This window comes from Malus sylvestris, chromosome 4, assembly GCF_916048215.2.
Source record: "Malus sylvestris chromosome 4, drMalSylv7.2, whole genome shotgun sequence".
NCBI lineage: Eukaryota > Viridiplantae > Streptophyta > Magnoliopsida > Rosales > Rosaceae > Malus > Malus sylvestris.
Window position 1 is genome coordinate 10,947,520 of NC_062263.1, and position 12,784 is coordinate 10,960,303.

A 12,784-nucleotide genomic window follows, 5' to 3' on the forward strand; every position below is an offset into this window, starting at 1 on the left:
AGAATTCTTTTCTTTACTCTAGCTAGCTAATTGCACATGATAAACTGTTGCACATGTGATAAACTCTGTGAGCAGGAAAAAGTACCCAAATGAAGTGGTGCAGTTTATTACTTGATTAGAGATTCGGTCTTTGTATTTCTCCTTTTGTGACTACTTTTATTTGATGCTCATTGTTCCTTTTGAGTTTTCATTTGCATTTCTGATTAGTATATTATATAGGCTGTCATTCTAAACTTGAAAATTGGGGTTCTAAGGGATATAACTGTGACAAAGCTTTCATCTTTTCTTGTAAAGAAACATTGAGATGCCAAGCTTGATGAGGGATATAACCTGGAAAAAAATAATCATTATTATGACATGTACATTCTAAATGTATGGACTCTAACAAACAACTAATTAAAACATGACATATAACTTGAGGTGCGGTTTCGGTTTCGGTGCGGTTTTCAAAAGCCAAAACCAAAACCAAACTGTTTCCTACAATGCAGTTTGGTTTCAAAACCGCAAAATCAAATTGTTCGGTGCGGTCCGATTTCGTTCGTGTTTCCGTTTCGGTTTTCAAGTGCCCACCCCTAATTATCAGCATAAATGTGGCTCTTAAGTTTGCCAAATCAATATTTAACGGTCAAACAAACGGATTGACTAACATATGTATGAAATAAATAATAAGTAAATGTATAAGATTGAAATGTTTTAAACATGTTGTATGAGGTTGCAATGCTTAGGGGGCAAACAGTAATTTACCCAAATAAAAACTTGAGGCTCCAGTGCGTTTTCGACTCCAGCGTCTCCTCTCCTGCTTCCTGTGCTCCTGCCTCCACTTCTCCCTCAGTCGGTCAGTCCCTCTCCATCTTTGAGCTTCCTTGGACGGCTGGAATTTTCCATCTCCATCTGCAAGACTCTAATTTTTTCTTCTTCTTTCCTTTTCTTTTACTCTTGTTCGTATCATAATTCAATTTATATGATTGTTTGCAAATTCTAATTTAGGGATTTAGGAGTTGGGTTTTTTTTGAATCGATAGGTGTGCTTTATTTGTAATTTGTAAAGAATCTGATTTTTAATTCCATGATAACTGATGGGATTGTTATCTAATTGATGTATCATGTTTGAATTCTATCGGCAGCTCAGTAAGCTTTTTCCCGAATTGTAATTGATTATCAGACTAAGCTTGCAGATTTGGGGTTTTCAGGTCAGTAAGCTCTCTATTCAAAAGTATTGTGATGGTCAATTACTAGTAGTAATCGAAATCAAAATCCCAAGCCAAGAAAAGAGCAACTCAACAGTCTTCTCCGTGTGTACTCAGTTCATGTTTATTTGTTTTCTTGTTTTTGTCTATAAGTTTGTATGCGTTTTGAGGGGTATAGCTCATTGTGTTGACTAGTTGTATGTTCTTTTGCTGGTCATTGAAATTTACTCATACTGTCGAATTTTGTTCTTGTATAATTGGGGAAGTATGTTGGCTTAAAAGTTAGCCCTATGAAGTTTTAAATCCTGGTTCTGTGTTCATGTTATATGTAGTTATAAGTGGAGATGGGGTTGCTAGTATGGAATGTCTTGCTGAGACATAAAATTCTTTGTGTGGATTTAAATTTGCTGATAAGGATATGATATACTTGCATTTTTCGCAAGTAGTAAAGATGGTTAGCTCTTTTAAGAAAATATCTTATTAAACTGATGCGCAAAACAATTCTGATTTACATCATAGCTATCCTTCTTCTTTTCAGGCGGTCGGTCCTCAAGCTTTAGATCCTAACTCATCTGAATCAAGTTTTAAATGCAATTTGAGGATATTGTGTTACTTTTGGAAATAGAGTAGTCATCTGTTTGTTAAAGGAACCACGGTTGAGATTTGATGAATGGTGCTTCAGCATCTAGTAGCTTAAGAGCAGCTTTCTCATACTGTGTGCAGCAAGTCCGTAGTTATGATTATCATAACTATCTTTGCCTCCTCGAACTCCCGCCTCACATGCGGAAGGTTGCATTTGCAGTCCGTGCCTTAAATGTTGAAACAGCTCGTGCTATGGATGTTGCTTCTGATCCCAGGGTTGGTCTTATGCGCCTTGTCTGGTGGCAAGAAGCCATAGATAAGATCTATGCTAACAAGTTAATTGAGCACCCAACAGCTCAAGCCCTGTTGTCAGTGGTACACGAGTACAAAATTAGCAAGGGATGGCTAAAACGGTCTGTAGAAGCTCGGATCAATGATGCAAGAAAGGAGGTTGGTGACACCCCAGAGAAAATTGAAGACTTGGAGAAATATGCTGAAGATACAGTATCGACTATTCTTTACGTGACACTTCAAGCTGGTGGTGTCAACTCCACTGCAGCTGATCATGCAGCATCGCATATTGGTAAAGCAAATGGGCTTCTTTTGCTGATTAAGTCACTGCCATACCATGGTAGCCGCAACAGACATTTTTCTTACATACCAATCAAAGTGGCAGCCAAGCATGGATTGTTGGTTAAGCATGGAGGTCAATCGGAGATTCATTTGGACTCTCGCGAGGGCTTATGTGAAGCTGTTTTTGAGATGGCATCAGTAGCTAATGTCCATTTGCAGAAGGCTCGTGACTTAGCTGGTACAGTACCTGTAGAGGCTCGCCCGGTGCTGCTGCCGGCGGTGCCTGCCCAGGTTCTTTTGGACTCACTGAGACAAGTGAATTTTGATGTGTTTGATCCCAAGTTGGCAAGAGGGATTCATGGCATTCCTCCTTTGTGGTATCAGTTGAAATTAAAGTGGCATTCGTGGAGGGGAAAATACTGAAAGAAATTGCATTTCGCGTACGAGAGTTCTGCTACGGATTATATTCCTTCTCAAGAAGAAACTAGTATACTCATGAGTCCTTGCTAACCAACCTTTCAAGGTACTTTTGACTCTACGTTGTGCTAGTAAATGGGAACGCACTGTGATATTTTTTTTCTTAAATTGTTGATTTTGTTTTTTATTCTTCGAAATCCTATCATTTTTACTCGGTTAAAATTGCTGGTTGATTTTTTATTTTTTTATTTAATTTTATACAAGCTATGGTTGGGGATGTGGGAATTTCAACAAAAGGACCAAATATCAATGTTGTAGGTGAAAACGAAGAAACAAACAATCTCAAATTAAGAATACAAGAGATTAACGTGGTTCGGCGTAAGGTATGTGTTCACGGGTGAAAGATGGTGAGAAATTTCACTAGACAAACGAATCACCACCCAAATTCCATAAATTACAAACCCTAAATCAAACGAGTAGAGAACCCAAAACAAATTGAGAAGAGTCTCCTGTATTGCTCTTTAATTCACAAACTCACAAATTGATTCTTACCAAAATACTAAACAAAAGGGCCTTGATATTGCCAGAGTCTCAAGACTTTAAATGGTGATCTCCACCAAAAATCCAATTAGAGAAAACTCTCTAAATCAATGGTCAATGGTGACGGCACACAAAATAAACCAATCCTAAGGTTCTACTAATGGTGCATAGGACTTACATTACAATGAGAATCTTAATCCTAATTGGAAGTAAATCAAAATCCCAATAAAATAGGTAATTAACAAAATCCCTCTACCAAAGAAGGGATCCAACCAAGAAGTCAAATTCAAACTCAAATAGGGTACCAAAACGAAATAGGTAACACAAACCTTTATACATCATCATAGTTTTGAGCCGTAAATTACAACAGTGAAAACCACAGTTAGGACTTCATGTGCAGGGGTAACTTCTCTTACAATCCACTTTCAAATTGTTTGTTCACTTTTACTCTTAGCAAAACTCACTTAGAATAGTGTGCTCTTCCTTCTAAACTTAATAAACTTAGAAGTTTAAATTTCTATCTTTGTACTTTTCCTTTTGTCCTCATAGTTTGAATATTTTTCGTAGTTTTTCTTTGGGTAAATCTTAGTTTACTACTATCAAGTTTTATGGTTTTTAACATTTGGTACATAAATTTTTGGGACAGTCTCATATATCCGTTAGTCAAACTATTAACTCTGCCGTTAACTGATGATGTGGCATGCATGTAGACAATGATTGGGCGTCACGTGTCAATATAAGGCCCACATAAATATTAAAAAAGTAAAAAAGTAAAAAATAAAAATAAATAAAATAAAATCTGGGCTCCCGATCCCTCCCTTAGACCATCTCCAACCCTTGGGCTAAAAGCCAAATTTTTTAACCCGGAAAATTTGGCTTTTAGCCCAGAAACATCTTTTTTGCTCCAACCCTTATGCCCTAAAATTTTAGCCCGGAATTATTAAAGAATGAACTTAGGCTAATTTTTTTCTTAAATCAATTTTTAAAAAAAAAAATATGTAGATTATTGTAAATTAATTTTATGAACATTTTAATCTAAAAAAATTTAAATTCCGATAAACATTTGGCATTTAGCCCGGGGGGAAAGCTGGGGGGTATTTGGCCCAGAAATAACATTTGGCATTTAGCCTAAAATTTTAACATGGGTTGGAGAGTGTTTGGGGGGGGGTAATTTGGCTTTTAGCCCAGGTTTGGAGATGGTTTTATTCTCCCTCCCTTATCTTCCCTGCACCCATCCTCCCTGCAAACCCACCCATTCCCTCCCATTCTTAGCTCGAGAGACCACACAACAAACAAGCCCACCTCTCCAATTCTTAGCTCGGCTTTCCCTCTCTAGGATTTGAGAGAGACACAGAGAGAGAGATTATGAAGCTCTCGGTTTTGCACCAGAGCTGCCTCACCCGACGGAGCAACACCTTCAGGGGATCGCGCGCCGTTGGACTCCACATCAAACGGCAAGTCGCCGGCGACGATGTTCTGGCTACTACTCCACGGCCTTATCAGCCTCTTCCTCGGCTTCCTCTTCTCTCGCCTCGTCTTCTTCTTCCTCTTCTCCACCTCCTTTTCGAAACTCTATCCGGCGCCGTTTCGGACGGTCGCTGATCTCACCATCAGTAACCTAGAGCTCCCCGCGAACCCAATCGTGAATTAGGTTTAATTGCGTGCAAGCTTCCTTTAGGGATTATTGTGTAAAATTTCATTGAAAAATGTCCACTATGAGAAATTAGAAGGAATTATGGTTAGATCTGGTTGTTGGTCTAATACGAATATTGATTTGGGCTAATTGTTTGATTTGAACAGGAAGTCAGCTTAAAACAAACGAAAAAGCCATGTCAATCCAGGTAATTACTTCAACTAATTGGTTATGATTGCGTCAGGTTAATTCATAAAATCATTTATTAAGTCTTTCGATTTTACTTGCGATGAGTTTGGAATAGATACTTTCTTTCTTATTTGTTTGATTGGAATGTGATTGGAAGTGGGTAGATGGGTGGAAGAGGAGTGGGTAGATGGGTGGGTGTGCGGGGAGGGTGAGTGCAGAGGAGAGAAGGGAGTGAGAAGGAGTGGAATGGGTGGGTTTGCAGGGATGATGTGATATGATCTGTAAGTAGTGATTAGCTTAATCACTATTAAGGGTTTAATTCTTGGGATTATTAGGCTTATTCCTGTTTTAATGTAGTTTGTTATAATTGTCCAGCTGGCATGATAAGTTGTAACTTGTATAAGAGCACTAGCTCTCAGTATTGTGAGGAGATCAGAATTTACAACAAAGAAATTAAATACAAAAATATTTGGAGCTCTGCTCCTTCATCTCTCCTTCCCTCTACTTCCATAGCTTTCTTGTGCTACTTGCAGGTTGATTAAGGGAATTGAGAATTGGATCGTATCAATGGTATCATCCTTCTCGACTCCTGGTTTCCCTCATGTGCACGCCCACCCGACCCGTCTTCCTACCATGGATGCACGCATCTCAGCTGCACTCGACTCCCTTGTAGCTTCGAGGCGTGCTGACCTCCGTGCAATTCGGGATTCTAACTTCGCTTTCTGCAAGGCTGTGGAGTCTGCCGTCGCACCAATCCGCCGTCACCTTGCTCTCTTACGCCATGACTTGGCTCTAGGTGTTGGGGAAGGTTCTGGTCCAGCCCCGATGTCTTTCGATGATGCTGAAATTCCTGATCTCGGTCACCAGAAACTTCCACGACTTGGGATACAAGATAGAGAAGGCAGCCCACAGCGAATCCCTCGAAAATCCAAGTCCATTCCATTCCTTCGTTACTCTTATTATCTCCGTTGTTGCAAGCAATGGCAAATTCGCTCGTCCAGCCGTCACACTTAAATGATTTTGTATCAGCCACAGTTCCATGGTGGAATGTTGAGAAAACCAGGCCCGTTGTGATGGTGACCACAACGCCGCTGCTATTTCTGATTACAGCAATCTTTAGCACTGAATCAGCCCACGCTCACAGTCACAAACCCGTTTTGAGCACCACGGAAGCTACAATAGTGGCACATGTTCTGGGTTTCCTTTTCAAGAATGTAGGAGCTACTAAATCTGTAGGTCTCTCTCATACAAACATCACGAAACGTCGCCATGAGGTATTGCGATCTTTGATTTACAATTTGTCACACGGGAAGGTCAAATGGCATTGGATTTTGAATAGTCTACTTGCATGTTATACTGATGGAAAGGTGGGCATGAATGATGTTTATTTGAATAAGATTCATAGGTGGGTCGGCCTGTATGAGGTTGGCAAGTTTGTGATGGTTTTTAATGCAGAGAAAGTGCTTGATGAAATAGCTAAGAGACAAAGCGAGGACGCTGCAGGAAACCTCTTCGATCGAATGACCCCTCTTTTTCATAACATAGTTATATGCTCTCAATTCTGCATAAATATAGGTGAATTTTGGAATGGATGGGATCCGGGAGGGGGATTAGCTAAAATTCTAGGGGTGATGCTCTGTTCCAAGAACCACGAGAACCATGGTGACAAGTACCCTCAGTTTTTGAAAACACAGCTACACTTCATTAATCATCCAATGCATTTTACTTGTTTACTACAAGTGATGAAATATGAGAAATCTACTGCTACATGTGAAAGTGTTTTTAATATTTCGGGTGATCGCAACTCCTTTATTGATGCCGGCAATGCGGGGAAATTGGATAAGGTGCTTCATGTGGTAGATTCAATGCTGGATGATGATGGGGTTGAATTCTTTACCAATCCAAATAAGAAGACTATGTTGTTTCTTAATTTAACTGATCTGAAGGTCTTAGTCACTGACAACATCCAAGAGTACGTCATGTCCGGAAAATATGTGTTGCTGGAATTCTATGCTCCTTGGTGTGGACATTGCAAGAAGTTTCCAATTTTGCATGAAGTTGTTGTCTCAGATGAAAAGGATTCTGATGTCGTTATTGCAAAATTATGAGCCACGGTAAATGGTGTGCCAAGTGACTTCGATGTCAAATATTTCCAGCAGCCTCAACACCTGCAGGACCAGATGCTTGCTCACTTGTGTCTGAAGTTTCGAAAAGATTGGGAAGAATTGCAGCAACTAGAACCCCTTGATTCCCTTCCTAAAACCATTTGCTCGAGTATTTCACATTATCTGGTTTACTCGCTTATAAATGTGGTCTACTTAATTCATGGGGTTTTGAATGACTTGCTTTTTCCGTTTGTCTCTGAGATGAAAGCTATAGGAATTACTTCTTTTGCAAAAGCACCAATGGAATTTCTTAGTCCTGTTGAACTTCAACTAAGAATGGCGTGTATTCTTTTTATTCATGGGTTGCACTTTTTATGATGGATCAGGCTATCCATGATAGAATCAATGGCATAATCACCTCCATGAATGCACAGATCCCTTACTTCAAGAAAATCTTTTCCATGATTACCAACCATCTAACAAGTTTTTTGAATTTAAAGATTGAGGTCAATCTCCCTTTGAAGAAGGATGGAACAACAACTGCTTCAATCTTAATTCTCTTGTTGGATGGAATGCATTTCAAGAAGTACTTGGAATTCCTTCAGAATTTGGAAGAAATTATAGAGGCATTGGATGGACTAAAGGTTGCGGGAGTTGACCTTGGAGTTGAGATCCCACTTGAACAGATTCCAACTGTCCCAGAGGAAATAACCGATGTATACAGGCAGCTTAACAAGCTAGTTACTGTAGCTTATCAGTTTCTCGAATTAGTGATAGAATACCCAACTCTAACCCTTGGTAAGGTTGCGGATGTTTCTGAAGTTGTTCGACAATATGCATTCAATATTGTCAGAAGTATTTCCCTTGTTGAATCCTTATTTGATGCCTTCAGCCAACAATGGTTTAGTGTGAAGCTTATATATGCATTCTGCTGCTTGTTAATTCTTATCCTTGGAATTGTTGGGATGCACTATGTGGTCAATTTGGTGGGAGGCTCAAAAGAACCTATAAAATCGAGGGCTGCCATTGAGTCCATTGCTTTAGTGTTGGCATATTTCACTAACAAAAGAATTATTACTTTATTGCTTTACTATGGTGGAATAATTGGTTACGGAAAAGAAAAGCGTGAAAGGCTGTTGGGCAAATGGGAAGTTGTGGATGTTAATTATTGTTGCAGGTGTGCTTTATATTTGGTGGACTCCGAAAAGATATATGGCAAACACCGCTATAATACTAAGAACTTTCATATGGAAGGCTCGAGCACGGTGTCTTCTAGGAAGCTTGTAATCTTTGCTGACGAGACATGTGCCACCCAGACTGCTGCACTGGGAAATGCTAATTTTGCACCTGTCTTTGTTCAAGGATCTTTGACTTCTGTGTGCAATCGGTATCAACTGCTTATATGGGCTGTAGTGCATACTGCTGATGAGGGTTTGGAGTCCATAACTGACACAGAGACTGAATTAAAGCTGAAGGAGTTAGCTGAGTGTGCCTTTTATGGTACAAATTCTAATCAGCCAGTTCAAATCATGAAAGTGATGGTTCTGCGATTGACTTGCTTGTCAATTTTGTTGGACTCTGGAGACACACGATTTTGTCAAATTCGAAGTGCAGCAACAGTCACTACCCCATTGGACCATTGCAGAAATAAAACAAGTTGTTCTTTCTTTAACCTTGAGGACAAGGTTGTTCTTTAAGGGGGGGATAATGATATGATCTGTAAGTAGTGATTAGCTTAATCACTATTAAGGGTTTAATTCTTTGGATTATTAGGCTTATTCCTGTTTTAATGTAGTTTGTTATAATTGTCCAGCTGGCATGATAAGTTGTAACTTGTATAAGAGCACTAGCTCTCAGTATTGTGAGGAGATCAGAATTTACAACAAAGAAATTAAATACAAAAATATTTGGAGCTCTGCTCCTTCATCTCTCCTTCCCTCTTCTTCCATAGCTTTATTGTGCTACTTGCAGGTTGATTAAGGGAATTGGATCGTATCAGGATGGGTGCAGGGAAAAGAAGGGAGGGAGAAGGAGGGAAGGGACGGGTCGATGGGAAGATCTAGGTGTGGGTGGGAGGATGGGAATATGGGGATTTGGGGAAGACAATCTGGGTTTTGCATTTTTTTATTTATTTTTTATTTTTTAAAACTTTTCTTTAAATAATTATTTTTTTGAATTTTTAATTTTCACGTAGCCCCTTTAATAACACGTGGGGTTCAGTTATTGTGACAGCCGGTCCCTGATTTTAAGAGTTTTTAAAGTTTTAATAAAGGATTTTTCAAAAATGACCTTTGAGGCACACGCATTAGTCGAGGTTAATCGTCGTGTCGTGCCATCTAAGATTTGTTTTCTTGGCATATCCTCCTAGTACTTGTCGCTACGGAAGCGTGGGCACAGACGGTCCGTTATTTGGAGTTATAATGAAAAAGATTTTAAAGTTTGAAGTTTGGGCATTTTATGAATTTTATTATTAAAATTTGGATGGCTTGGATGTAAGGAAATAAAAAAAAAAAATAAATAAATAAATAAAAAGATGTTGAAAGGTTTTTGTGTGTGTATGTATGTGAAGAAAAGAAGAGGAGAAACAGAAAGGAGAAGAGAAGGGCAAGCTGCTCAATCCGAACAGGAGAGAGGGAGGAGTTGGGCCAACCAGAAAGAAGAGAAGGTGGAGGACCAATCAGAGGGAGAAGAAAGGAGGGAAAGGAGGGAGAGTGGTGAACGGGGGAAAAGGAGGAAACGGGTCATCCTTGACCCGTGCGACCCGTGCGACCCGTGCCTTCAAACCGGCGGTTTCTCGCCGTTCTCGTTCAATTTTTCAACGAATTGGATCAAGGTGCCACTCCCAATCAACACCTAGGCCTTCCCTCTTCATGTTTCACCCCAAAAATCATGAAATTTGATGGTGGTTTGGTGAAAACGCACCCGTGGGTGCCGCGACTTTCTTGTTCAAATTCTTCAAATTTTGAAATGTTTTCTTTCAATTACTAACACCATTAGCATTCCCTTAGGACCTGGAACAAAGCCCAAGCATTGATTTGGACGGTGGAGTTGATTTGAAGGTCGAATTGAAAACACCCAATTCTAGGGTTCTTCACGGTTTTGGAAAAATTGGAGCTCTTCCAGGCCAAATTGGCCTTGGCTTCAGGTATAAAGTTTACTCTACTCGTTGAGATCTTCAAATCTGCAAATTTTGGTAATTGTTGGAAATAGTTGGATTTTCCGGCGAGCCGGGACGGCCGACCGTGCGGCGGCGCATGGCCAATGGCCCGCCAATGTTATTCTTAGCATGTGTTTAAGGTTCTAGGTTCAGTTTTGATAATTGATGGACGTAAATTGAGTAATTGAACCTAAGTTCGTCTCGATTCATGGTTAGGTGAAAATGTGAATTGACGATCCGACCGTTGGATTGTCACCAAACTTTGATACATTGTAATACATAATATTTTAGGATTATAGGAACTTACGGATTAGGAATCCGATTTATGGATCTTTCGGAATTGGAGTTGTAAGTTCATAAAATAGAATGTTAACCGTCACTTGGTTTTGGAAATTGACGGAGATCCGACCGTTGGATGGTAATGAAATTTTAGGATGTGAAGGATGATTTTGTGAAAACATGTTCATTTGAATAACATCTATAGCATGCATTTAACAATTAAAAGGCGAAATCATGCTTGCATGCATTCAAAAACAAAACATTACCCATGAAATTCAAAGCCTAGTAGATTGGTGAACCAAGACTCAACTCAAATCAAAGTGAGTTGAGAAATATATACCTTTGTAGATTCCTCTTTGCATAAGCAAAGGCTAATCACCCAAAGAGAGGGCCTTCATTCCTTGCATCTAAAATCTATGGATTTGGATGGAAGAATAGGTTCTCCAAGTTCCCAAAATTGAGAACCTCTAAGTCTCCACACCAAGGTTAGATTTAAGTAGAAATGAGTGACCTTGGAGTAGTAGGATTGCTAGCTAATCCCTCCAAGGGGGCCGGCCTCTTTAGAGAGAAAGGAGAGCTTTGTGTTCTCTCCAATTTCTTAAAAGAAACCCTTAATGAATTTTATGCTATAAAGTTCTTTATATAGTCACTTCTTTAAATGACCTAAAAAACAAAAAAAAACCCTAATTCAACACACATGGCCGGCCACATAAGGGATTTGGGCTTTTGGGCCTTTGTGAATCTTTATTCATTAAATTGTCATACAACTTAAGTCAATGGGCTTGACGTTCGAAGCCCATTGGGCCTTAAGGTCCAAAACTATCCCGAGGTCTTTAACGAACTTATTCGTTTGATTAATTAACATATTAATTAATCCTTGCTATAAATAATTAAACCATTTAATTATTCTTACTCATCTCCATTGTTTCTTCAATCTTCACCTTACACTTCACCTTACACGGTGTACGATCCATTAGGTTCCTTTTAGCGAGGCAGTGGGCGATTAAAACTCTTTCAAATCGATTGTGAATTGAAACTTACTTTCAATTCTCCCTTTAGTGTTTATACACGTTTAGGGCTTCCACAAACCAAGAGTGACACCTAGCAGCATATCATGGTTACCCAAGCTAATCAGAAGAGGTAGAGAACCTATTCAGTTTAGGATTACAAATGCAATACGGTCTTTCTCTAATACAATACTCTTTACCACATTGTTTGGTTTGATAGTTTATTCATGTCTACTATCCAATGTGATTCGTGTGCTTATATGATTACCTTGAATGTGATTTGGAACGACTTTCCTAAATCTCATTCATACTCTGGCCAGAGATTCTAAATCATATCATAGAGTATTCTCCCCCAAACGGTTTGAAGGTTAGAGATCCCTTGTTGCGCATTCACTTGTCTCCATAGCTAAGTGGCTTAACCCCAACTATGCCGTGGACACCCTCCTGATGGAGTGACTTTGACATAATCAAAGATCAAAGACTTAACCACAAGACAACTATGATGCCTCAGGTCAAAGGACTACTTTGCATTATCCCAACCATGAGTTCTCATGTGACATGAATATGAGAACTCTTCGTTGATCGTGTTCAGTGAACTCATTCTCTATTGAGCACCTACGTACTTGCCTTGATGTCACACACACCAATGACTCGAGACTAGTCACTCTCCCTGAGAGAAGACACAACACGTACTGATCTTAACGGACTGTCAATGCTCAATTGGCAATCCTACGATCAGGAACGTTTAGGATGTGTCTACGAAAGAATGGTCTCATGAATCTAACTTCTTTAGATCGCATTCTCCCAATCACATATTCCTTGGACTTATAGTTTAAGCATATAACATTTATATGAGATGGCTCAAACAATAATCTTTGCCCTTGATATTAAACTAGATTAGTTTAACATGTTAAATGTCCGTAAAGTATCATCATATGATTGGTTTTAGGGCACATTTCCAACAGGATGTTGTCCTAGAAGTATATTGTGGACCTCTGGAAGTTATGGATTTGAAATCTGAGTTGCAGATCTTCCGGATTGAACTACGTAGTGACGTGTTTTATATAAGTTATATATTCTATCGATATGAATTCTGAGGTTGGATTTGATTATTGT

At 39.3% G+C, this 12,784-nt stretch overlaps 2 protein-coding genes across 5 annotated transcripts; both read left to right on the forward strand.

The window, feature by feature from the left end:
• The first annotated feature begins 740 nt into the window (after positions 1-740).
• On the forward strand, positions 741-2,980 carry LOC126617744 (uncharacterized). Of its 4 annotated transcripts, none has more exons than XM_050285796.1 (3): positions 741-835; positions 1,124-1,189; positions 1,725-2,980. In XM_050285796.1, the coding sequence occupies exon 3, from the start codon at positions 1,853-1,855 to the stop codon at positions 2,762-2,764; it is 912 nt and encodes a 303-aa protein (XP_050141753.1). In that variant the 5' UTR covers positions 741-835; positions 1,124-1,189; positions 1,725-1,852; the 3' UTR covers positions 2,765-2,980. The 4 variants fall into 4 exon arrangements, with proteins under 4 accessions (XP_050141753.1, XP_050141756.1, XP_050141755.1 ...); XM_050285798.1 differs by having other exon boundaries at positions 781-835; positions 1,129-1,189; XM_050285799.1 differs by lacking the exon at positions 1,124-1,189 and having other exon boundaries at positions 743-835.
• Positions 2,981-5,176: 2,196 nt separating this feature from the next.
• Positions 5,177-9,133, forward strand: LOC126617743 (uncharacterized). Its single transcript, XM_050285795.1, has one exon. The coding sequence runs from the start codon at positions 6,101-6,103 to the stop codon at positions 7,226-7,228; it is 1,128 nt and encodes a 375-aa protein (XP_050141752.1). The 5' UTR covers positions 5,177-6,100; the 3' UTR covers positions 7,229-9,133.
• The last annotated feature ends 3,651 nt before the right edge of the window (positions 9,134-12,784 follow it).

Excerpts from the sequence above, each read along its gene's own strand:
- LOC126617744 (XM_050285796.1), top strand. The coding sequence starts at position 1,853 with ATGAATGGTGCTTCAGCATCTAGTAGCTTAAGAGCAGCTTTCTCATAC.
- LOC126617743 (XM_050285795.1), top strand. The coding sequence starts at position 6,101 with ATGGCAAATTCGCTCGTCCAGCCGTCACACTTAAATGATTTTGTATCA.